The sequence below is a fragment of the Lontra canadensis genome, unplaced genomic scaffold (genome assembly GCF_010015895.1).
Source record: "Lontra canadensis isolate GAN:19392208 unplaced genomic scaffold, GSC_riverotter_1.0 scaffold2, whole genome shotgun sequence".
NCBI classification, from domain to species: domain Eukaryota; kingdom Metazoa; phylum Chordata; class Mammalia; order Carnivora; family Mustelidae; genus Lontra; species Lontra canadensis.
The window spans coordinates 7,728,991-7,755,688 of record NW_022630996.1 but is presented as its reverse complement, the minus strand read 5'-3'; the positions used below and the strand labels follow the sequence as shown (position 1 = coordinate 7,755,688).

At 37.7% G+C, this 26,698-nt stretch overlaps 1 protein-coding gene across 4 annotated transcripts in view; it reads left to right on the top strand.

Moving 5' to 3' along the window:
• TTC26 (tetratricopeptide repeat domain 26) overlaps positions 1-26,698 on the top strand; it is a 45,303-nt gene that overhangs the window by 2,645 nt on the left and 15,960 nt on the right. For all 4 annotated transcript variants that reach the window (XM_032868214.1, XM_032868196.1, XM_032868206.1 and 1 more), the window contains exons 3-12: positions 1,455-1,547; positions 3,965-4,079; positions 5,945-5,994; positions 12,185-12,330; positions 13,271-13,442; positions 18,190-18,264; positions 22,731-22,833; positions 24,089-24,144; positions 25,272-25,325; positions 26,274-26,337. In XM_032868214.1, coding sequence (XP_032724105.1) covers positions 1,455-1,547; positions 3,965-4,079; positions 5,945-5,994; positions 12,185-12,330; positions 13,271-13,442; positions 18,190-18,264; positions 22,731-22,833; positions 24,089-24,144; positions 25,272-25,325; positions 26,274-26,337 — 928 coding nt within the window. The remainder of the gene's footprint in view (positions 1-1,454; positions 1,548-3,964; positions 4,080-5,944; positions 5,995-12,184; positions 12,331-13,270; positions 13,443-18,189; positions 18,265-22,730; positions 22,834-24,088; positions 24,145-25,271; positions 25,326-26,273; positions 26,338-26,698) is intronic.

Below are 26,698 nucleotides of genomic sequence, written 5' to 3'. Positions count from 1 at the left end.
TCCTTCAAGACCTTATTGCTTTCCTCCAAAGCAGGACTTCTGTTGGCTGGGATATTTTTTCACAATGGACATAAATGAGGCCAGTCTTCTCAATATCCTTAATTCTTATAGGCTCTAGTAAGCCTATTTAAGAGTAACAGAATGATTTAATGGCTTATTCTCAGTGAAAGGTACCTATGAATAAATGTATGCATGCGCTAATGGGACAGGTTTGATGTGTGCGTTGGAAGGCAATAGAGCATGGAGGGTAAGAACACAGGTGATGGAGTCAGTGGACTGTGGTGGTACCTGCTACTGCCCTCCCTGGCTGTGGTGGTCTTGAGTTCATTGCTTAATCTCTCTAACCTTCAGGTGTTTGGCATCAGAAACTTTGTATGAATCTTGTGTTTCTTAATAGCCCCCGGAATTGTTATAGGGATAACTCTTAAATACTTTCTGGAATAAGATGTCCGTTAATCCAGGAAAACAAAGGTGAAATATTTGAAAATATATGTTTCTTTCAACTGGAAATATTAAGTGAACTAGATTTTTCATCTTGTGAATATCTAAGAAATAATCTGTCTGTGCTATAGTTTTCTTGAGTAATATATAAAGCAAATATTGAAATTCTTTTCATTCCTAACATTGGAAAGAATTGAGACCATCATACAGTTACACACATTGTTTCAACATAGCCTGTTTCAGTTGCTCTGCAGCATCCATTCTTCCAGCATTTGATGATGCTTCCTGGAATAAGTGGAATGTATATTCTGTTAGTTTTTGCAGCATTAAAAAAAAATAAACGTTTCTGTGACGATTAGAAGGAAATTGTGCTGGGGCGCCTGGATGGCTCAGTCAGTTAAGCGTCAGACTCGATCTCAGGCCAGGTCTTGATTGCAGGGTCATGAGTTCAAGCCCCATGAGTTCAAGTTGGGCTCCATACTGCGTATGGAGTCTACTGAAAAAAAAGTTGGGGGGGGGAGTAATTGTGCTGAGTTCCCTAGGTATAGGCTTAATTAAACAGTATTGTCTTACTTCTGTTACTTGCAATTTCCTTGCTGATTTGTTTATCGGTAGTTTAACATAGCAGTGTTGTTTGTTTTTAATTTTTTTAAAGATTTTATTTTTAAGTAATCTCTACACCCAGTGTGGGATGCAAACTCACAACTCCAAGATCAAGAGTCACACACTCCACTGACTGAGCCAACCAGGCGCCCCAACATAGCAGTTTTTTAAATAGATGATTTATTCAAAGTCTGTCTTTCTTTCCCTCCCTCCCTTCCTCCCTCCCTCCTTCTTTCTTTTATCCTTCCCTCCTTCTTTCTTTCTTTCTTCCTTTCCTCCCTCCCTCCCTCCCTTCCGCCCTCCCTTTCTACCTCTTCCTTCCTTTCTTTCTTTCTTTCTTTCTTTCTTTCTTTCTTTCTTTTATCCCCCCTCTCTCTCACTTTCTTTCTTTCTGAAATTTTAACCTGAAGTTCAAACGTCACGTTGGGGAACAAGAAGAGGATACTAATCTGTGGATTGGATACTGTGCTTTTCACCTGGGTGACTACAAGAGAGCTTTGGAGGTTAGTTTAAAAAAAAAAAATTGCAACACAAGGATTTTGAAAAAGTTATTAAGCTTTGTATTATAATAATATGTGCTCCTGGTAAAAATCAAACAATCCAGAAGGGAACAAAGTAAAAAGCAAAACATCACCTCTTTGCCTTCCACAATCCTATTTCTTTGTTAACAGAGGCAACCACTGGCTCTTGTTTGATGTATTGCTTCAGATATCTTCTATATAAGTTCAAATATATATATAGATATATACATATATATCTGTATCATATATATCTTGTTTACTCTTTGCTTTTAGATATATACTAATGAGATTGTCCAAAATATTAATATTAGCATTTCTTAGGGAAATTTTCAGAAATGAACCCTCTTGATAAAATTTCCATGATGCTTTTCTCAAAAGAAGTTCATTTTTATTTTGCTTGATTAATTTTAGGCATAGGAAATGTTATCTTTATATTTGTGCAAGTTGAGTTTTGAAAGTTGTTTTTCTTCATTGTTGTAAATAGCACCTAGGTAATGAGCAATCTATAGGAATATGAATCTAGATAAAATTATAGTTCACTTTTTTCAAACAGTTTTTAAAGCATAGATGAAGTTGTTTAAACATTTCCACATATCCTTACCCCCCCAACTGTATTCCAAGGATATTTATAGAACATGCATAACCAAAATGAAAGTGTCCAAGATCACGTAATGAGGAGGTATGACGAAGAACAAGAACAGCAAAATCAGTGAGGGCAAAGAGAAGATATGAGGACAGAATAGAAGCTGGTAGAATTTGTGAAAGATATAGAGGAGAGAGCCCCAATGTAGTAAGAAAAAGAAACAAAGCTATCTGGTATAGACTGGTAAATAATAAGAGTATATGGAAAACATAGTTGACAAAGGGAATCTCAGAAGGTGTTCTTGGCAGGAAGAAAATGTCTTTTTATTTTTATTTTATTTATTTTTTTAAGATTTTATTTATTTGTTTGACAGACAAAGATCACAAGTAGGCAGAGAGGCAGGCAGAGAGAGAGAGAGGAGGAAGCAAGCTCCCCACAGAGCAGAGAGCCCAATGTGGGGCTCGACCCCAGGACTCTGAGATCATGACCTGAGCCGAAGGCAGAGGCTTTAACCCACTGAGCCACTCAGGTGCCCCGAAAATGTCTTTTTAAAATGTAAAGCCAAATAAATAAAGCCAGAAAACAATTAGAATGAAGTGATATTTGTAGTATATTAAGGTTATTAGATTTTAAGTTAACTGAACCTATGCATTTCTTGTGAGGTATCTTGCTTTCCTTTTTTTCTTTAATTAAAAAAATTTTTTTTAAGATTTTGTTTATGGGGTGCCTGGGTGGCTCAGTCACTTAAGTGTCTGCCTTCAGCTCAGGTCATGGTCCCGGGGTCCTGGGATGGAGCCCTGCATGGGACTCCTGGCTCCATAGGGAGCCTGCTTCTCCCTCTTCCTCTACCTGCACACTCACTCTCTTTGTCAAATAAATAAATAAAATCTTTTAAAAACTTTAAGAAGTAAAGATTTTGTTTATTTATCTGAGAGAGAGAGAAATAGCGAGAGAGAGCACAAACAGGGAGGAAAGGGAGAAGGAAGCAGGCTCCCTGTGAGCAGGAAGCCCAACTTGGGGCTCGATCCTAGGATCCTGGGATCATGACCCCAGCCAAAGGCAGATGCTTAACGACTAAGCCACCAGGGCATCCCTCCCTTTTTTTTTTTTTTTAAGATTTTATTTATTTATTTGAGGGGATGGGGTGGAGAGGGAGAAGGAGAGAGAATCCAAAGCAGGCTCCATACTGAACTCAAAGCCAGATGCGGGGCTCCATCCCAAAACCAAAAATTGGAGGTTTAACTGGCTGAGCCACTCAGGCACCCCTTGCTTATCTTTTTAAGTTAGCAAAAATAAAATATTTCAGTTATTTTTCATTTCTGCAGTTTATTAGCCCATATCACTGTTAAAAGGAGGGGGTGGGGAACAAGTTTAACGTGGAAAACAGGTGCCTGGGTGGCGCAGTCAGTTAAGGGTCAGATTCTGTTTCAGGTCATGATCTCAGGGTTGGAGATCAAGCCCAGTGTCCAGCTCTGCACTCAGCTTGCTGTCTGCTTGATTCTCTTCTCCTTTTGCCCCTCCCCCTGGGTGTGCATTGCGCTCTCTCTCTCTCTCTTTCTCAAATAAATAAGTAAATCTTAAAAAAAAAAAAAAAAAAAAGGTTTTGTGGACAACAGCCCCACTCCCCCACCCACCATGAGTAGGATTGATTTGTAACTTTAGTATTTAACCTTGAAGGTACAGGATAGTGGAGCATATAGGATTCCCTAAATGTGAAGTTGCCCAATCTCAGTAAGAAATTCTGTTCCATTATAGAGGAATGGGTCATTGATTGCTTTACTGCTGAAGTGAGATCCCTGCTTAATATATATTTCAGGAATATGAAAATGCGACAAAGGAGGAAAATTGCAATCCTGAAGTCTGGGTGAACCTAGCCTGTACCTACTTTTTTCTTGGAATGTATAAACAAGCTGAAGCCGCTGGATTTAAAGGTAAAATGGCCTCTTTAATATCCAGTATTCATCACTAATGATATGAGTTATTTTGGAGATTTTAAAACATATTTAATTCCTTTTTTTTACTGAGGAAAAACCAAGTATAATTAGAAAACTAGAAAATAGGGACACCTGGCTGGCTCACTCGGTAGAGCATGTGACTATTGATCTTGGGGTTTGTAAGTTCAAGCCCCATGTTGGGTGTAGAAATTACTTTAAAATAAAATTAAAAAAAAAAACCTAAAAGATAGATTTAATCTTCAAAGAACATTGAATCTGAGCAATTTTATGTTTAAAGAGAGCGTTAATCTCTGTGCTGCTTTCTGTCCCCACCCCACCTTCCCAGAAGCTACAGCAGATAAGCAGAATGAAAGAAGCAAAAGAGCAAGTTCTCTTTCTTGGGCCCTCTCATGGTGTAGGATATTCATGCTGTTGTAGGAGTCGGAGGGAGCTGTCTAAGCCCTAGGGATGTGGATTTTATAGCTGTTTTCCCTGCTTCTGAATGAGAAACCAAGTAATTTCTGCTTGAAAAATCCAGACTAGTTGTCGTTTGGTTTACTTGTCCTGACAGCTGTCTAAGAACTGGACATCAACTTGCAAATAAGAACAGGGCAAAGAGAAACAGGGGAGGAAGGATTAAGAATAATGAGAGTATGCATCAAATTAAATTCAAAGAAATGTAGAGAAACTGGACAAGGGAATGTTTGTTAGGAAATTTGTTAGGGAAGAATATATTCCAGGATAGAATTCTTAGAGAATTAACAGATTCATACATATTTAGGAACTGTTCCAGTTCAAATTCAGGGATCACATGAAACTTGGACCCTTTCTTGATTTGTACCCAAACTGTGTCCTGTGTTCTGATATAGTTTTTCTTAATCTAGTTATATAGGCCTTAAGTTACTCATTTTTCTTATGTTTCTAGACTGTATCTGTGCCTAGAACAGTGTCAGACACACAGAAAGTGATCAGGGTAGCTACCTATCTTGCCATATAATTTTTTTTCTTTTTTATGCTTTGAAGTATGAGTTTTTTCTGTAAGAAAAAAGATAAATAAATGGGGGTGCCTGGGTGGCTCAGTGGGTTAATGCCTCTGCCTTCAGCTCAGGTCATGATCCCAGGGTCCTGGGATCAAGCCCCGTGTAGGGCTCTCTGCTCAGCGGGGGGGGCCTGTTTCCTCCTCTCTCTCTGCCTTCCTCTCTGCCTGCTTGTGATCTCTGTCTCTCAAATAAATAAATAAATAAATAAAATCTTTAGGAAAAAAATGTAGAGTTAGGCATCCAGAATTAGGAAAATTCTTCAGCAGTGCAAACGGGATTTGGAACTTGAAAAGTGTTAACCTTTTCACCTGGTTGAGTGTTTAAGTGTGGCCGATGATCATGCTCGAAGATCTGTGGAGTAGAGATTGAGCTAGTGTCTAAGGAAATATGGCTGTATAACTGTAGAAAAGGAGATTTCAGAAGGAGTTGACAAAGAATACTTGGAAGAACAGCTGAATGACAGGGATTTCTACATGAATTGGGATAAATATAACTTTATTTCCAGTGTTTGGTCAGTGTGTGAGCAGTGTGGTGGTGGGCCGCTATCAGAACTGTGTGTGTGGTGTCCTGTGCTGTGGGTCACCATGATAGAAGCTAGTAGAACAAGTGCTGGGGAAGAAGAGAACTTTTTTTTTTCCTGGTTCCTGATGCAGTTGTTGCTTCTGCAGGTAGAGACCAGATGAAAATAATATGTATTATAGTCGGGACATATCAGGGTAACATAGATAAGGATTTGGGAAGATTATCTGAGTCTCATGTTATTCTTGAGAAGGACTAAGTGCCATAGACAATTAATAAGCAGCTTGAACGTCTTTTTTACAGCTCCAAAAAGCCGACTTCAAAACCGCCTCCTTTTCCACTTGGCTCATAAGGTATTTATGTTCTCATATCACATTTTTTGTTTTAAAATATTTTTTCTTCTTATTAAAAACAATGGTGAAAGATAATGAACTAGAAATACTTATTAATGGTATTTCTAGAACAAGTAGAATATAGGTATTGATTTTATAGGATTTTCTTTTCTTAGTGTTCTTTACCAATAAGAGATGTTAGATTTTAGTTCTTTTTAAGTAGTAGTCATTTAAGATTAGTTTGTTTCAACTATCCTATTGTCTCTTGGAAGCAGACTCTAAGACACCTTATCTTAACTCCTAGAAACACACACTTTTCAGAATTGCCTTATAGCAGTAAGTTTTGTTTTGTTTTGTTTTTAAGAGAGAGAACACACTAGAGTAGGGTGGGGGAGTGAGAGAGAGCATCTCGAGCAGGCTCCATATCTAGTGTGGAGCCTGATGCGGGGCTCGATCTCACAATCTTGAGATCATGACCTGAGCTGAAATCAAGAGTCAGATGCTTAACTGACTGAGACACTCAGGTACCCCCTTTTTAAGTTTTTGTTTATTCATCTAAGTAAATCTCTATACCCAACAGGAGACTCGAATTCACAACCCTGAGATCAAGAGTCACAGGTTCTTCCAACTGAGTCAGTAAGGCACCCCAAATTTTCTTTTATTTTTTTATAGTAAGCTCTACACTCAATGGGGCTTGAACTCATGACCCCAAGATCAAAAGTCACATTCTGTACCTTCTGAACCAATCAGGCACCCCTGGCTTACAGCAGTAATTTTGGTCATCATCATAAAATGGTTTCTTAAAAATAATTTTCCATATTATAGAAGTTACACATTAATTCTATTAAATAAAGTATCTGTAAGCAAAAGTTGAAAGAGAAAATAAAATCTACACCCACTAAAAAGGAGAATTACAGGCCAATATCCCTAATGAACATAAATGCAAAAATTCTCAATAAAATACTAGCAAATTGAATTCAGTAGTACATTAAAAGAATTATTCACCACCATCCAGTGGGATTTATTCCTGGGCTACAAGGGTGGTTCAGTATTTGTAAATCAATCAGTGTGATATGATTTATTAATAAAAGGATAAAAACCGTATGATCCTGTCAATAGATGCAGAAAAAGCATTTGACAAAATATAGCATCCTTTCTTTTTTTTTTTTTTTTAAAGATTTTATTTATTTATTTGACAGACAGAGATCACAAGTAGATGGAGAGGCAGGCAGAGAGAGAGAGAGGGAAGCAGGCTCCCTGCTGAGCAGAGAGCCCAATGCGGGACTCGATCCCAGGACCCTGAGATCATGACCTGAGCCGAAGGCAGCGGCCTAACCCACTGAGCCACCCAGGCGCCCATAGCATCCTTTCTTGATTAAAAAAAAGACTCAACAAAGTAGGAATAGCTAGAACATACCTCAACATCGTAAAGGCCATATACAAAAGACCCACAGCTAATACTATCCTCAGTGGGGAAAAACTGAGAGCCTTTCCCCTATGGTCAGGAACAAGACAAGGATGTTCACTCTTATCATTACTAATTAACATAGTACTGGAAGTCTTAGTCTCAGCAGTCAAACAACAACAAAAAAAAATAAAAGACACCCACATTGGCAAGGGAGAAGTGAAACTTTCACTATTTGCAGATGACATGATACTCTACATAAAAGAAAACCTGAAAGATTCTGCCAAACAATTGCTAGAACTGATACATGAGTTCAGCAAAATCATAGGATATAAAGTCAGTGTGCAAAAATCTGTTGGCATTTCTATACACCAAAGAAATTAAGGAATCAATCCCATTTGCAATTGTGTCAAAAACAATAAGATACCTAGGAATAAATCTAACTACAGAAATAAAACATCTGTACTCTGGAAACTATAGAGCACTTATGAAAGAAATTGGAAGAGGGCACAAAGAAATGGAAAAGCATTCCATGCTCATGGATTGGAAGAACAAACATTGTTAAAGTGTCTGTACTACCCAAAGCCATCTACACATTTGATGCAATCCCCATCAAAATACCATCAGCATTTTTCACAGAGCTAGAATAGTCCTAAAATTTGTATGGAACCACAAAAGACCCTGAATAGCCAAAGCAATTCTGAAAAAGAAAAACAAAACTTGAAGGCATCATGATTCCAGATTTCAAGCTTTATTACAAAGCTGTGATGATCAAGACAGTATGGTACGGGAACAAAAACAGACGCATAGATCAGTGGAACAAAATAGAGAACCCAGAAATGGACCCATAACTGTATGGTCAACTAATATTTGACAAAGCAGGAAAGAATATCCAATGGAAAAAAGTCATTCTCTTCAAATGGTGTTGGAAAAACTGGACAGCATCATGCAGAAGCATGAAACTAGACCACTTTCTTTTTTTTATGTTTTTTTTTAAGATTTTTATTTATTTATTTGACAGACAGAGATCACAAGTAGGCAGAGAGGCAGGCAGAGAGAGAGGAGGAAGCAGGCTCCCCACTGAGCAGAGAGCCCGATGCAGGGCTCGATCCCAGGACCCTGGGATCATGTCCCGAGCCGAAGGCAGAGGCCTCTCAACCCACCCAGGCACCCCACTAGACCACTTTCTTACACCATACACAAAAATAAATTCAAAATGGGTGAAAGATCTTAATGTGAGACAGGAAATCATCGTGATCCTTGAGGAGAATATAGGCAGCAACCTTTTTTACCTCAGCCATAGCAACTTCTTGCTAGATTCCTCTCCTGAGGCAAGGAAAACAAAAGCCAAAGTGAACTATTGGGACTTCATCAAGATAAAAAAAGTTCTCTACAGCAAAGAAAACAGCCAACGAAACTGAAAGGCAGCCTATAGTATGGGAGAAAAAATTTGCAAAATCTACAAAGAGCTTAATCAAACTCCATACCCAAAAAATGAATAACCCAATTGAGAAATGGGCAGAAAACACGAATAGACACTTTTCCAGAAAAGATACCCAAATGGCTAACAGACACATGAAAAGATGCTCAGCATCACTCATCATCAAGGAAATATAAATCAAAACCATAATGAGATACCATCTCACATGTCAGGATGGCTAAAATTAACAACATAAGAAACAACAGGGGTTGGTGAGGATGCAAAGAAAGGGGAATTCTCTTGCACTGTTGATGGAAATGCAAACTGGTGCAACCACTCTGGAGAATGGCATGCTGGTTCCTCAAAATGTTACAAATTGAACTGCCCAGGGGCACCTGGGTGGCTCAGTTGCTTAGGCATCTGACTTTGGCTTAGGTCATGATCTCAGGGTCCTGGGATAGAACCTAGAGTCAGGCTCCTCCCTCAGTGGAGAGTCTGCTTTTCCCCCTCTCGCATCCACTCCCCCCACTAATGCTCTCTCTCTCTCTCCCTCTCAAATCAATACATAAAATCTTTTTAAAAATACAAATAGAACTACCCTATGATCCAGCAGTTGCACCACTAGATATTTACCCAAAGGATATAAAAATATAGATTCAAAGTAATATGTGCACCCCAGTGTTTATAGCAGCATTATCAAGAGTAGCCAAACTACGGAGAGAGCCCAAATGTCCATCGACTGATGCATGGATAAAGAACATGTGGTGTATATGTACAATGGGCTATAACTCAGCCATAAAAAAAGAATGAAATCTTGCCATTTGCAATGACATGGATGGAGCTAGAGTCTATTATGCTAAGTGAAATAGAGAAAGACAAATACCATATGATTGCACTCATGTGGAATTTAAGAAAGAAAACAGATGAACATATGGGAAGGGGGAAGAGGGGGAAAAAGGAGAGAGGGAAATAAGCCATAAGAAACTCTTAACGATAGTGAACAAACAGGGTTGATGGAAGGAGGTGGGTGGGGGATGGGCTAGATGGGTGATGGACATTAAAGGGGGCACTTGTTACAATGAGCACTGGGTGTTGTAAGTAAGTGATGAATCACTGAATTCTGCTTCAGAAACCAATATTGCACTGTATGTTAACTACCTAAAATTTAAATTAAAAAAATAAATAATAAAGGAAACTGCATTTCAGCCTTTTGTTATCTTATATCTACATTTAAAATAATTATTTTTAAGGGGTGCTTGGGTAGCTCCATTGGTTAAACATCTGCCTTCAGCTCAGGTCATGATTCTGGGGTCCTAGGATCGAGCCCCATATCAAGTTCTCTGTTCAGCAGGGAGTCTGCTTCTCCTTCTGCCTCTCCCCCTCCTTGTGCTCTCTCTCTCTCTCAAATAAATAAAGATAATAATTTTTTTAAAGATTTTATTTATTTATTTGACGGAGAGAGATCACAAGTAGACAGAGAGGCAGGCAGAGAGAGAGGGGGAAGCAGACACCCTGCTGAGCAGAGAGCCTGATGCGGGGCTTGATCCCAGGACCCTGAGATCGTGACCTGAGCCGAAGGCAGAGGCTTAACCCACTGAGCCACCCAGGCACCCCGAGATAATTATTTTTATACACATATTTATATTTTGTTCACTTTTCTGTTTTGAAGAATGAGCCTCATGCCAAATATATATTTTTGTATTCTGCCTTTTTTTTTTAAACTTACCTTTATACAATGAGCATATCCCCGAGTCACTAAATAGTCTTTAAGACTGTGACTTTTTCTTTTTTAGATTTTACTTATTTTTTTGACAGAGAAAGAGATCACAAGCAGGCAGAGAGGCAGGCAGAGGGGGAGTTGGAAGCAGGCTCCCTGCCGAGCAGAGAGCTCAATTCGGGGCTCAATCCCAGGACCCCGAGATCATGACCTGAGCTGACGGCAGAGGCTTTAACCCACTGAGCCACCCAGGTGCCCCAAGACTGTGACTTTTTAAAATGGCATTTATAGGGGCGCCTGGGTGGCTCAGTGGGTTAAGCCTCTGCTTTCGGCTCAGGTCATAATCCCAGGGTCCTGGGATCAAGGCCTGCATCGGGCTCTCTGCTCAGCAGGGAGCCTGCTTCCTCCTTTCTCTCTGCCTGCCTCTCTGACTACTTGTGATCTCTGTGTGTCTCTGTCAAATAAATAAACAAAATCTTAAAAAAAAAGATTTTGAAAAAAAAGTTCCACATGAGTGAAATCATATGGTATTTGACTTTCTCTAACTGATTTATTTCACTTGGCATCATACTCTCTAGATCCATCATTTTGTCCCAAATGGCAAGATTTCATTCTTTTTCATGGCTGAGTTATATTCCATATATATAACATACATGTATATATATCCGTATGTATATACACACATGTATACACATGCACAGATTCCCTCTCACTCTAAAATAAATAAATATTTTTAAATAAAGCTTTTAATTGATATTTCTAAATTATTTTATGGAAACTTTATCAAATCATCTGTAGGCAGTATATGAAAACGATTATTCTTAGTACATTTAAAAGTTTCATAGTGTAATTATCCGTCTCTGTTTAGTTCTTTCAGTTTTTGTATTACATGTTTTTCAGACTCTATCATTAAGTACATACAAATTTAGAATTGTTCTCTCCACCAGGGGATTGAAACATCATTGCGCAATGTCTCTATCTCTAAAAATTTCTCTTCACATAAAGTCTGCTTCGTCATGTTTGTATACCACCACTCTCTTTTGTTTGGTGTTTGTCTATTATATCTCCTTAGATACTTAAGATGAGACACCCTGGTGCCCTTCTCTTTACATACTTTTAAACTTTCTACCTTAATGTGTCTTTATTTTTTTTTTTAAGATTTTATTTATTTATTTATTTATTTGACAGAGAGAGACAGAGATCACAAGCAGGCAGAGAGGCAGGCAGAGGCAGAGAGAGAAGCAGGCTCCCCAGTGAGCAAGGAGCCCGATGCGGGGCTCGATCCCAGGACCCTGAGATCATGACCTGAGCCGAAGGCAGCGGCTTAACCCGCTGAGCCACCCAGGCGCCACTGTGTCTTTATATTTTAAAATGTGTCTCTTATAAACAGCATATAAGAATGATAAAAAGACATAGGGGAAAAAATAGAAAGGAAGGGGGGGGTCAAGTAATTAATATTAGCTGTGATTCAAAGGCTTTGCCTCCAGAGGCTGTTTTCATTCTTACTCTGAAGGAGAGACAGGAGAGAAGACAAGGAACTGAACGAAAATAGGGAGAACTGAGACACCAAATGGCTGAAAGAGAAGGAGTTAAAATCTCTGTACCATAGGTGGCGATTAACTGTACTTTCATGAATCTTTACATGTCTTTTTCCCTCTGACAATTTTAGTTTAATGATGAGAAGAAGTTGATGAACTTTCATCAGAATCTTCAGGATATCACAGAAGATCAACTCAGTTTGGCCTCAATCCACTATATGCGATCTCACTACCAAGAAGCTATTGATATTTATAAGCGAATACTGCTAGATAACAGGTCGGTGTCCTTTCCTGTCTACTCCAAATCTCATTTTGCTAGCTTTTTCTGTAACTGATTTGGCTGAGGACCTAGTGTTCTTTCAACCTATTATCACCCTGTGTTCAAATCTGTTTAGCTAATAATGTGGTCCGATTAAGAACTCCTTATTCTCCAGATCAGGATTTCTCCACTTTTATTTCATTACCACCCTTCCAAGGAGTCTTTTTGGTCTCCCCCACCCCACCCCATCACCTTCTCGTGAAATTTTAAAACCACAGATACACTGTATGTCCATGTATATACAGAATGTATATCTATGCTTTATACTTAAAATGAGTACAGTTTTCCACTTCTTCATAAGGATCTTTACCCCTTTAGGGATGATATGGCCCCTGTTGAAAATGCATGGTCTAAATTTATCATTTCAGCATTGTATTAGGTTGTAGGGAACTTGCCGACAAAATTAGAAATAAAACATTCTGAAGAACTAACATTCCAACTTGATCACTGACCACTGGGTATCTCTCCCACTTCCCAAAAATATCTCATCCACCTGCCTTCTCCCCTTTTGCTTACCTGCACCCCACCCATTCCCCTTCCCAGTCATTGAGTCTGCTTGCTTTGTGTGTCTGTCTTTTGTCCGATACATGCTTATTTACAGTTTAGCCCAGTTAGAGCATATGTAAGTTTGGTCTTTTTAACATGAACTGGTAGGAGTTGAATGCTTCCCTTTCTCCTTTAGTTGTCATCTCTCTGTCTACTTAAATCACAACATCCACATACTACAATACAAAAGAAAAATATTGTACTGATGATACCTTGCCTTCTTTATTCAAAAGGCAAGTTCATGTCCTCCTCACCTGGCTGTCAGTTTGAGCCATTAAAGAAGTCTTTGTAGTTTGACGACCTTACTATGAAGTAGACTTAAACTGTTAACCTTAATTCTTTCATCTAATAGGGAATACCTTGCCCTCAATGTATACGTGGCCCTATGTTACTACAAGTTGGATTACTATGATGTGTCTCAAGAAGTTCTGGCAGTTTACCTTCAGCAAATTCCTGATAGCACCATCGCACTCAATCTTAAGGCCTGTAATCATTTTCGCCTTTACAATGGCAAAGCAGCTGAGGTAGTGATGGAAATGTGTTTTTAATTTATTTAATTCCACTTTGAATAACCCTATACTTTTTGGGTTATTCATAAGACTCTATTATTTGTATCTCCTAATTAATATAATATCCCTTTGTTATTGCCAGGGTGATTCTGTAAGAACCAACTATATATAAATATTTATATTGATTAGATATTCTTAAAAAATGTTGATTTCTGAATTCTGTGTGTCTAATGTATTGTAGACGATCTTTACCTAGATGCTTTACATTACCTTAAATATGTCGAAAGTGGACAGTTGTTCTTTTTCCTCTAAAATAGGTTTGTGGCTCTGTGGTTCATTGTCACTGGCATGTAAATCCCATCACAAAGCTAAGATTTCCATCTGTCTTTTTCTTCAGTGCCCCATCTAAACATCTACCAGTTCCTATCAGTTCTGCATCTTAGCTATCTCTTCTCCTCTACCACTGCTCTAGTCTGGACACTCCTCATCTTTTATTTCGGTTCCTTAAATAATTTCCCTGCCCTGGCCTGTCCTCTCCCGTCTAGCCATTGATGTTATTCCACACACCATGCTTTCCTACTATCATGGCTTTGCGTATAACATTCTCATTTCCTGGAATGCCTCATTCTGCTTGGTATAATCCAGTATCTCTTTCAGGGTTATCCCATGAGGCAGTAGTGGTAAATGTTTTATAAATACTTAGAAATTAGCTAACTTCTAGGCATATGCAGAATGGTTTGTATCTATTATTTAGTTTCTCTGGCAATTCTGTGGATAAATTCTGCTACAGCTCTCTTTATATAGGAAACTGAGAGTGCATAGTAGGCCATACAAGGGACCCCCTTTTATTTAACGTTATACACACACACACACATACATAAACATATACAGAGAGAGGAAAAAAAAGAGGGCATATTCTATACTATACCTATTTATAGCTATTTATTTATGTGATAAACAGGTGATTTTTTAAAAGATTTTATTAAGTACTGTCTGCACCCGACATGGGGCTTAATCTTATAACCCCAAGATCAAGAGTCACCCACACCACCAACTGAGCCAACCAGGTGCCCCTATGTAGGCTATTTTTAGATTAACAGTGTGAGAGGGGCCGTGGAAATTACTTCCTCAACCATTATTTTAGTTGATGTCAGAAGCCATCAAAATTCGATGTAAAATTTGTGCATGTGTCAAAATTTTAAAATCCCACCCTTGTCCAAAAAACAGTTCCAACTGGTATCATGCCACTGGGGGAGAAGGGAAGGGAACTGAAACCAGCAAACTAACTCTATCAAAGCAAAATTCACTATGTAAATGCCATAGCAAGAGACATTATTTCCATATTTTAGCTGACAGCAGACTCAGCTCCTGAGTGAAACAGTGTTTAGTAATTGTGGGAGGGGTGGAATGGAAAGCATGTGCCCTTAGCATAGGCCCAGATTGACTTTTTGTGGCTTACGTTGATAAAAGTGATCTGTTGTGGCAATACAAATGCCCACAACTTCAATTGCTTAGTATGCAATCGAGCAGTCCATTTATATGGTATGTACAATACAATCTTGAGTGTACTCACTGCAACTACAAAGTCCCCCGGGTCTGCCTAATTGGCTAGTTTCCAGCTCCAGCAATTTCATGGTAAACTGGTAGAGTTTATGGCCTTTGGTAAGAACAAATAAAAGAAATATATTCTTGCCTTTCTATCCTGAGTTAATCTTGGGAGTTTTTCCAAATTTTTTCCAGTCTATTAAATGTTTACATTTTGTCTGCACATGTTCTTTCCAAAGTCTGATATGGGTAGCATGGTTAGCCAATATTCTGGTGGTCTAGCATGATGCAAGTCAGGGCACCAAACTGTATTTCCTGTCGCCCAAAAGACATGCTTTTTCATTTGAAATGGTGTCTGTGCAGGTTACATATTAATTTTATAATGTATTCCAGCAGTCAACAACAATGTTAAATGTACCCTGATAAACTTTTTTTGGTAGGGGAGGGTCTTAGCAATAGAATATAGTTTGTGTTTGCCCATATTTTTATTAAGCCACTTAAAAATCAGGCATTCCTCCAGGAATTTGTATAATACACCCAACATTCTATGGCTCATTCTCTCCACAAACACCAGTAGCATTCTGCCCTTCTGTAGTAAGCATGACATAATGTGTAATGATTCACTTAATTCTTGAGGTAATTTAAATAACTTGCTTGAAGCTTTACAACTAACAAGTGACAAATTCAGATCTCAAACCCTTGTCTATGTGACCCTAAAGTCTACAGACTTGACTGCAAATTTAGGGCTACTGTCTTCTTTTCTCTTATATGTGATTATATATAAATAGATAGATGAATGGATAGATACATATAGGTATATTTATAGATATATATAGGTATATATACATACATAAAATAGCATGCGTACTATTTGATAGTTGCCTAATTATCTTTCATCTAGATAAGCTCATTGAGTGTTGAAACTGTGTCTTTTGACATGTGTGTCCTGGGACCTGGCACAGTGCACACACAAAGCTCTCATTCTTTTCACAGATATGTGTGATCACCAGCTCGGTTTTAGAGCATTTGCATTACCTCAAAAAGAAACCCCATGCTCCTTAAGAACTCCATCAACCCCTGGCCCCCCATCCCCCCATCCCAAGCAATTACATATCTGCTTTCTGACTCTAGATTTGCCAATTCTGGATATTTCATATAAAAGTGATACACAATGTGTGAACTTTTATGACTGTCTTCTTTTACTTAGCATGTTTATAAATTTCGTCATATTGTAGCCTATATAGTACTTCATTCATTTTTATGACCAAATAATATTCTATTATGCGGATATAGTACATTTTATTTTTCCATTCGTCAGCTGATGGACACTTGGGTCATTTTCACTTTTGGCCTATTATGAATAATGCTGTTATAAGTGTTTGTGTACATGTTCTTGGGCATGTGTTGGACATGTTTCCATTTCTCTTGGTCTTATGCCTAGGAGTGGAATCGGTGAGTTATATAGAGTTCTATATTTAATTGAGGAACTGCCAGGCTGTTTCACAGAGTAGCTACACCAGTTTACATTCCCACCAGCGGTGTGTAAGAGTTTCGATTTCTCTACATCCTTGCCAGCAGTTATTATCTGACCTTTTTATTGTGGCCATCCCGTTGGATGTGCAGTGCAATTCATTGTGGTTTTGATTTGCATTTCTCTGATGACTAATGATGTTGAACATCTTTTCATGTACAGTGAGTGCTGCTTTCAGTTCTGTGCCCTAGGCGTCTCACTTGGCCAGCCCTAGTTCCGGCTGGCCCTGCCTTAAATAAGAATTGTCCTTATGATATAAAAGATTTTGCCTTTTTGCTTTCCTTTGCTCAAGTGTGCAGTGAAGCTTTCCAGAGACAGCAGATTTCAAAATACATCAAATGCAGATAGAGACATGCTAATCTAGCTGTCCTCTTTTAAGCCAGACATTAAAGAGATTTGCAAAAATATAAAACAGTACTATTCTTCTCACTAAGTTTTTGTTCCATAAATGCAGTTTTCTTAAATGAAAAATATTTGTGTTAATGTGTAGTGGGCTTCTTCTTATGTTTGATTAATTGAATACTTTAAAATTTCTTTTTTAATTTCTAATACAATATATATTGTACTATGGACTATTTATGTGGGCTATAGCCCATGTAAACAAAAGCTCTTTGGGATCCATAACAATTTTTAAGATTGTAAAGATATCCTGAGATCAAAAAGCTTGCAAACTGCTGATCTAGCCTAATGTTACCAAACACTTTGGAATTGCTGCTGTGGACAAGAGAAGGGATTAATAAAAATTTTTCTGAGGGGGCGCCTGGGTGGCTCAGTGGGTTAAGCCTCTGCCTTCAGCTCAGTTCATGATCTCAGGGTCCTGGGATCGAGCCCCACATCAGGCTCTCTGCTCAGCGGGGAGCCTACTTCCCCCTCCCCTGCCTGCCTCTACCTACTTTTGATCTCTCTCTCTGTCAAATAAATAAATAAAATCTTAAAAAAAAAAGAAATTAAAAAAAAGTTTGCTGAGGTAGATGTTCAATTCCATATGCGATCAAAGAGAACACGTTTGTAGTATAGTGGTTAGTGAGAACAATCAAGAATTTAATTATTTTATCCTGAGAAGCTTAGCTACCTAACTGATGGAAATAGAAAAAGGAGGAAAGGAAGATAACTCAAAATTATAGATTGGCAAGGTAGGAATAACAAAAAGCTGAGGGAGGATAGATGAATCTAGGGTATTAGCGAAGATTCTGGAAATGGCTGGCCATTTGTTCTATAGGGAGTGAAGGGGGTGAGAGAATACAGAAAGAGCTGATAGGTCTGATAAATAATAGAAGGTATTTTAATTGTGTTGTATAACAGTGCAGCTGAAAGGAGGTACTAAGAGAATTTGGGATATAGGTAGAATGGTCAGATTGAAGAGTCAACCCCAGTTTTTGAGTTTAGCTCCTTAATCACCTTTGACTCTGCAAGAAGAGATTAAGTAGGAGTCTTCAGACATGAGCTCACCGGTTTCAAACTTGCTGCTTAGTGTAAGTTTCAAGTCATTTATTGTTTCTAAGCCTCAACGTTCTCTCTGTAAAATGAGGTTAACAATCACACTGACTCTTCGAGTCCTGAGAAACAAACAAAATATGAATGAAATGGCATGTTAAATTCTGTGTAAACTGTAAAACATTGTGCAAATATGTGGTATAAGAACTATACACTTGTCGTTTTCCTAAGCCTTTCCTTTTTTAATTTCAGGCAGAACTCAAAAGCTTGATGGACAACGCTTCTTCTTCCTTTGAGTTTGCTAAAGAACTCATCAGGCACAATCTGGTGAATAGCAGTTTCCTGTCTTGACTGTATCAAGTCTTATAGCCTATTTTGGTATATCTCAGCAGTTAGAAGGGGGAATGAAGGGAGATATTGCAAGAAATACTTCTCTACTCCAAGTGAACTCTTGCTATGGAGGAAAGAAAAATAAGTTTCAGATATCAGGTTCTTACTTCAAGGAAACCCTTACTGGGAGGGCAGTAACACATGCATAACGTTTAGAAAGAAGTGCAAGGCAGTGTAGGGCCCAAGTGTTCATTTTGTTGGCAAAGACCAAGAAACATGTATCCTTGTGGGTTACAATAAATGGGAAGGATTTTTCTGGTGAAAGTCCAACTTGGGTTCATCTTTGAAGGATGGCTAAGATTTAGAGGGTTCACGGAAGGCAAGGATAGGGAATTAGAACAAAAATTACATAAATGAAAAGTCATGAGCGGCTAAGTTTACTAGAACAGAACGTGTGCCTGCAGCATAGTGAAAAGGAAAGTCTTAGTGGAGAAGTAAAGAGGCAGTCAGGTTGAAGGCTGGACTGTGATGACCATTGATTTAAAAAAAAAGTATTCATATTCAGGTTCAGTGTAATTGATCATGCAATATTGTGGATACGGAGCCCCTTCTTTCAACTCGGACACCTGGGGACACTGGGAAAATTCCATGATAGTGCTGAGTTTCAGATCCCTCATCTGAGAATGGCATCAATAATAGCCACACCCGCTCCTTCTGATTTCTCTATTCCTTTTTTTAGCACCAATTCTGCTTTAGGCTCTCTCCTCCCCTTTCCCTCTGATTTCTGCTTGGTCACTTAATCCTATTGATTCTTTCTTGGCAAAGTCTTATATTTATTCCATTCCTTCTCTAATTCAGGCCTCCATCACAGATATAATTTTTTCTGGATAGTTTCTATTATGAGCTTCTGCCTCTTTTCACTTCTCATCTAGTTTATCAACTTAAATTTTTGTGGAGAATGATGTGTTAGAGATAGTAGTCTGGAAATCAAGCTTGGAGAGAGATCAAGACTGGAGAGCAGATTTAGGAGTTTTATAAGAGAAATGATAGCTACTGTCCTGACAACTAAACATGGAAGAAAGAGAGTAAGTTGACTAGTGTGCTGGGAGTAGGAGTTAAGCAGTGAGAGAATAATAAGGTTGAAGCAGTAAGCCACACAGTTTTGAAGTGTGGCATTAAAAGGAAGGAGAAAATAGGGCACTCTCCAGGGGGAACAGTGACACCAAGAGAAAGATTTTTCAAGAAAGCAAAAACCCTTGTGTATGTTTAAAGCTGAGAAGTAGGACCAGGACTAATGAAGATAGAATAATTAATAGAGAAACAAGGTCCAGATTGAGTTAAAAGTTATGAGATCCATGGGCTGGGAGAACAAACATTGTCAAAACATTTGTATTACCCAAAGCAATTGGGCAGTACAAACCCAATACCCAATTAATTAATTAATCAACCCAATTAATACCCAATTAAATCCCTATTTGGGATTTAATGCAATCTCTATAAAAATACCAACAGCACTTTTCACAGAACTAGAGCAAACATTCCTAAATTTGTATGGAACTATAAGAGACCCCGGATCTCCAAAGCAATTTTGAAAAAGAAAAAAGAACAAAACTGGAGATAGCACAATCCCAGATTTCAAGATACACTACAGAGCTATAGTAAGCAAAATACTGTGGTACTGGCATAAGACAGAACAGAATAGAGAACCCAGAAATAAACACACAATTATATGGTCAATTAGGAAGCAAGAATATGCAATGGGGAAAATTCTCTTCAACAAATTGTGTTGGGCGGACTAGACAACAACATACAGAAGAATGAAACTGAAACACTTTCTTATAACATACACAAAAATAAATACCAAATGGGTTAAGAACCTAAATGTGAGACCTGAACCATAAACATCCTAGAAGAAAGCACAGGCAGTAATCTTTCTGACATCAGCCATGAAACATTTTTCTAGATACATCTTCTGAGTCAAGCACAACAAAAGCAAAAATAATATTGGGACTACATCAAAATTAAAAACTTCTGCACAGCCAATGAAACAATCAACAAAACAAAAAGACAACCTGTTGAGTGGGAGAAGATATTTGCTATTGACACATCCCATAAGTGGTTAGTATCCAAAATGTATAAAGAATTCGGGGTGCCTGGGTGGCTCAGCTGGTTAAGTGTCTGGCTCTTGATCTCAGTTCAGGTCTGGATCTCAGAATCATGAGTTCAATCCCTGCCCTGCGCTCTACACTGGGTGTGGAGAAAAAAAAAGGAAAAAAAGAACTTCTACAACTCAACACCAAAACTCCCGAATAATCTAATTTAAAAATGATCAGAAGACATGAACGTTCTCCGAAGACAGACATACAGATAGCCAACAGACACATGTAAAAATGCACAACATCACTGATCATCAGGGAAATGCAAATCAAAACCACAATGAGGTATACCTCACACCTGTCAGAATGGCTAAAATCAAAAACACAAGAAACAACAAGTGTTGGCAAGGATGTGGAAATAAAGGAACCCTTGTGCACGATTGGTGGGAACGTAAACTGGTGCAGCCATTCTGGGAAACAGTAAGGAGGTTCCTCAGAAAATTAAAAATTGAATTACCATGTGATATACTAATTCCACTACTGGGTAATTACCTGAAGAACTTGAAAACACTAATGCAAAAAAATACATTCACCCTTGTGTTTTTTGCAGCATTATTTACAATAGCCAAATATGGAAGCAACCCAGTGTCCATCAATAAATGAACAGATAAAGAAGAATGGATACAATAGAGTCCAATGGCTACCATGGAATACTATTCACCCATAAAAATGAATGAAATTTTGCCATTTGGGAAAGCATGGATGGATCTAGAGAGTATAATGCCAAGTGAAATAAGTCAGTTAGACAAAGACAAATACCATATGATTTCACTCATACGTGGAACTTAAGAAACAAAATTAAAAAAGACAAACCAAGAAACAGACTCTTAACTATAGAGAACAAGCTGGTGATTAGCAGAAGGGAGGTGGATGGGGGAAGGGGGGAAATAGGTAATGGGGATGAAGATTACACTTATCATGATGAGCGCTGAGTAATGGATAGGATTGTTGAATTACTATATTGTACATCTGAAATTAATATAACACTATGTTAATTTATACTGGAATTAATTTTTTTTTAAATCTGGAGATCAAGAAGACAAAAAAAATTAACCTTAGCAAAAGAAGGGAACATCTCAGACAAAGAAGAATCAAGAAAGCTGACCAAGTGGATATTTTTTAATTAGGAGAGATTAGGTAGTTCATATCTGATGGCCTTGATTTCTGTATATTTATTTGTGAAAAAACTTGCTATGTGCTAGACACTGTCCTAGGTTCTGGGTATACAAGAGCACACAAACCTGCTTTACTGAATGGTATTTTGTTTTAGCTTTTCTCTATAGCATTTACTGTCAAATGAAGTAATACTTATGTGTTTGCTGTTTGAGGCTGTCTCCCCACTTGAGTGTAGCCTATGTAGTGACGGGAGTGATTATTCCTTCTGTAACCCCAGTGCTTACTACAATCCCATGCATACAGTAGGTGCTAATGAGTGTTTACTGTGTTAATTAAATATTACCTACTATGTACGACACATTTAGCCCACTTTAACTCATTCAACCCTCATAATAATCCTGATAGGTAGGCATTATTAATGCCATTTAGAGATGAGGAAACAGGCTCAAAAAGGTTATATAAATTCCTTCATAGAGTTTGTTCATTTGTCTTTAGAAAAAGAGACAGAGAGCAGGGAGCGCCAGAGGGAGAGAGAGAATCCCACTTGGACTGCATGTGAGGCGGAGCCCGACGTGGGGCTTGATCCTACAACCCTGAAATCATGACCTGAGGCAAAATCAAGAGTTAGATACATGGAGAGCCTGGGTGGTTCTGTTGGTTAAGCATCTGCCTTTGGCTCAGGTCATGATCTAAAGGTGCTAGAATCAGGCTCTCTGCTCAGCAGGGAATCTGCTTCTGCCTCTTCTTCCTCTGCCTCTAACCCTGCTTGTGCATGCACGTGCACACTCTCTCTCTCAGATAAATAAAGCCATTTTAAAAAAAGAAGAATTAGATGTTTGACTGAGCCACCCAGGTGCCCCATTCTTGGAGCTTTTGATACAAAATATCTGTCTAGGAAAATGTTTTATTAATTTTGGGGTACTTTAAAGAGTTTTCTGCAGTTCTTATGAAGAGAAAAGGAAATGTATACAGTAGGCTTATGCCTTTATTCTGTTTCTTACACTTACTATAATTAAGATAATAGCCTGCTTTCAATGGGGTCAAGGTGGTGTGTGTATACTGAGAGCTTCAAAAATGTATTGAAAGAATAACTGAGTACCCAGTTATAAGTGGCAACTCCTTAATTAAACATTTCCACCAATAAATATATTCATACTTATTGCCATAATAACTGACTTTCTCTATCTTTAGGTTGTTTTCCGAGGAGGTGAAGGGGCTTTGCAGGTTTTGCCTCCCCTGGTTGATGTCATTCCCGAAGCTCGGTTAAACTTAGTGATTTATTACCTTCGTCAAGGTACGAAAATTTGTCTTGGTCTTGCTTATAATGAGATATTTTAGAGCATTTAACCTCTAACTGAACTACTTGCTTAACTTTTAAAATCCATAATACTTCCAAAAATATATTTGCAACAGGTTCATAGGAGAGAACAAATTTATTGGTGCTTATTTGTTGTGCCTTTTCTCTTTATCCTCTCTTTCCTCTTCTTTTGCTTCCAACCTTCTCTCTCATTGTTTTTCTTTCTTCCTCTTCTTTTTCTGTCCTTTGTTCTCTACCCATTCTATTTCAGTTTTTCTACTGTTTTTCCTTCCCCTTCCTTGTGGTTCTTTTTCTATGTATAATGCACATCCACATTTTCTTGAGTTTGTTTGTTTTTTTTTTTAACGGTGTTTGCTCTAGTTGTCTGCCTTTCTGTTTCTTTGTACCTCTGGCTTCTTATGAGAAATACTCTGATTCAAAGAGACTGGGATATTTACTCCTCCCAAGTAAGGTTAAAATTGTTAGACATGCGCCTAAGCAGTCTTGGATCTAACAGTGTTGAGTACAGGATAGGAGCTACCATGCATTGGTGGTGGCACTGTGTTGTGGGCCCTGGACTAGCAGTGTGGGCCTTTTTAGGTGCATGATAGAAACCAACCAGACAACATATTCCTCATTGAGGAAAATGTAAGTGTATATTAAAATAACATGAACTTGCAAAGAGTTCTATCTAATACGTAAGCACAAAGAAATAGGCTTTTGGACCAGAGTTAAATATCTTATATATTTCAGAAATTAATTATTATAAAATTTTTCAAACTAAGCAAAATAATATGAACACACAAAATAAATCATTCCAGATTCAGCAGTCTTCAAAATATTGCCGTTCTTTCATCCATCCTGCCTGTCCCTTTTTACTGCTGAAACGTCTTAAAGCAAATCCCAAACTTCATGTCATTTCACTTCTACATTCTTAATATATATTGTGTTTTTTAAAAATCAGTTGTTTTACTTATATAGCTACAACACCATTGCTTTATAATACTCAGTCCATATTCTTAGCTTGAACATTTTTTTAGGTGCTTCATGACTTACAGGTTTCCTAAGATACTTGGTTATCTTTAGGATAATTATTCCACATTGAACTTGATGGAGAGTTAGAGGACAGATAAAACAAATCATACCTCCCATGAATGTTTGAATGCTGAAGGATCTTACCTTTTTGGGACTGTTTCAGAAGGGTTTGCTGTGGAATACAGACTAGTATAGCTACTTATTTCTTGCATTTCAGATGATGTACAAGAAGCTTATAACTTAATTAAGGATCTGGAACCTACTACTCCTCAGGTAATTGAAAATGTGTTACCATTTTGCTAACCAACTTCTGTTGAAAGTAGAATTTCAGAAGGGTATCAGGAAGGCATGTTAGAGAAGATTCTGACTTGTAGAATCTCAGGAAAGACCATATATGTTGATTTAGGAATGTCCTGTGAGACTTTCGATATGAGAATGAACATTCTGGACTTTTTCATGTTTTTAAACTCCCTTATATGTGGTCATTTCCCCTGAAGGGTTGAGGTTTGAAAAAACTGAAACCTAAAATGCTGATGGAACCAACAAGATATCAAAGCTGATCTCACTGGTATAATTGCAGCTTCTCTTTCTCCCCTACTACATTGTTAGCTCTTTGCAGTCAGGGCCTGTGTCTGTTTGTATTTCCAACACTGTGTACACTAAGCATGTAACAGACATTGCACTTACTGAATGAAAGACTGAAAATTTTCCAGACCCCATGAAATCTAAACAGATATATTTCTCAAGTGTATTAAAAGATTAAAAGTTTCAGCATCTTTTGTACTGCTTTTTTTATGAAACCTCTTAAATAAAATAGTACCTACATAAAAAATTTATAAAGCTGCTAAGGAAGGTGTCTGTTAAAGAATAGAGCCAAGTCTGAAAGCAATAAAGGTGAGACTCCAGGGCTCCAAAAGAGATAATATCTTACAAATGGAGATCAGAGGATACTTTTTTCTTTAGGAAAAGGATTATTAGCAAATAAAAGTTATTATATGATTAGAAATGGAAAATGATATATATGATGTGGTTATAAAGAATGGCAGTGGCTAATAAAGTGATAAAAATTATTACATAAATGTTTTATTGTTAATTTTTTCCATTGAGTTGAAATAAAACTTAACTTCTCGAGGTTTCCACTGAGTTTTTCTGCTTAAGACTTTACAAATTTACCAATATGGTGAATTTACAAATATGGCAAATTCCGTTATATGGACACTTTCCTGAAAACCAAATGAAATTCTCCTAATTCTTTCATTCAAGCCAGGGATGGAACAGAGAAAAGTGACTCTGGGTAACTTTTGGTAATATATGTAAAGCAACAAGTTGAAATTTATTTGAAAAAGATTTCATAGCTACACATTCTTTGGGAATTAATTAGTGTTATTCTTTGTTGCCAGGAGTATATCCTCAAAGGAGTGGTCAATGCGGCCCTTGGCCAGGAAATGGGTTCGGTGAGTATGAAATCACTGGTAATCTATAGTTGCAGTTATAATGTATGGAAAATATCAAGATGAATGTTAAAGTTTAATCAGCAGTGAGCTTACAAATAGGCTTATCTGAAGTTCCTTTCCTTTCTCCATATTCCCCAACCTAGGTTCCATTATAAAAAGAATTCTGTTATTTAAAGACAAAAAAAAAAAAGAGAGAGAGAGAGAGAAAGCTTTAACCCTAAGAATTACTGCTTCATCTTTTAAAAGCCCAAATTTTAAGCAGCATTTATATCTAATAATAATTGAAAATCTTTGCATAGCTTCATTCTTATTTTTAGTGAGTTTCGTTAACCCTGCAAACCCCTGAGCTATAATTTTGGCATCTGTAAAATGGAGATAATTGTTTCTTTGGCAAATACTTTTATAAATACCAAAACACTGTTTAAAATTAAGTTCTTATTCATCTGACTATGGCACATTAAGTCCTTTTGGGAAACAAAGTAGATATAAATAAATATTTTTATGTCTTGCTCACTCTGCAGTGCCTCATATAATGGATAGGCAGTAAATAGTTATTAAATAAGTGAATGAGTGTATTGAATTAATAGTCCTTGTTACAATCATGGCTCCTACCACAAGATCTGATGTATGATAAAAGAGCAGTAAGTATCTGTTGAATGTGTGAATGAATGACTAAATGACTGAGTCCTTTAATGAAGTTACTTTTTAGGATAGAGTTTGGGGATCAGATTTTTTTCTCTTCTTTTTTTTAATCTGACCCAGGGTAGGTTTTAATTTAGTTTCAGGTTATGATTCTCTAGTGCTTATGCTAATAAGAGTTTGTTTGGGAGAGGATGTAAGACAAGGATGTATCTTAAATCCTGGCACATATTTTAAAACTATAATGTGTGATACAAATAAAACATTTTCAGTTTCTGTCAGCTATCTCAGCTCTGCTTTGTTTTTCAGAGGGACCATATGAAAATTGCCCAGCAGTTCTTCCAGCTGGTGGGAGGGTCAGCGAGTGAGTGTGGTATGTCTGAAATCAATACTCATTCACATGATTCGTAATTGGAGTTGGTCATATATTGACTGGTGAAGTCTGAGTCTCTGTTCAGGGTTACATGTGTCAGCCTTGAAAGCAAAGTATCAAAGTATCAAGTAGGAAGTTCTGTGGGAGAGACAGAAGAGAGAATATTGGGTTAGATCTTCTCAACATCTCAGCTCAAGTGTGATGAGAGATTACATAAATAGAAGAGAAAAAGTGTAATCTTTAGTTCATGCGGGTTTTTAAAATTTGATTCTGTTTTTTATTTGAAATGTTAACTTTTATTGATTTTTCAAGAGCTCTTTATATATTCAACTTTCATCATGTCATGAATATTTTTTCGTGG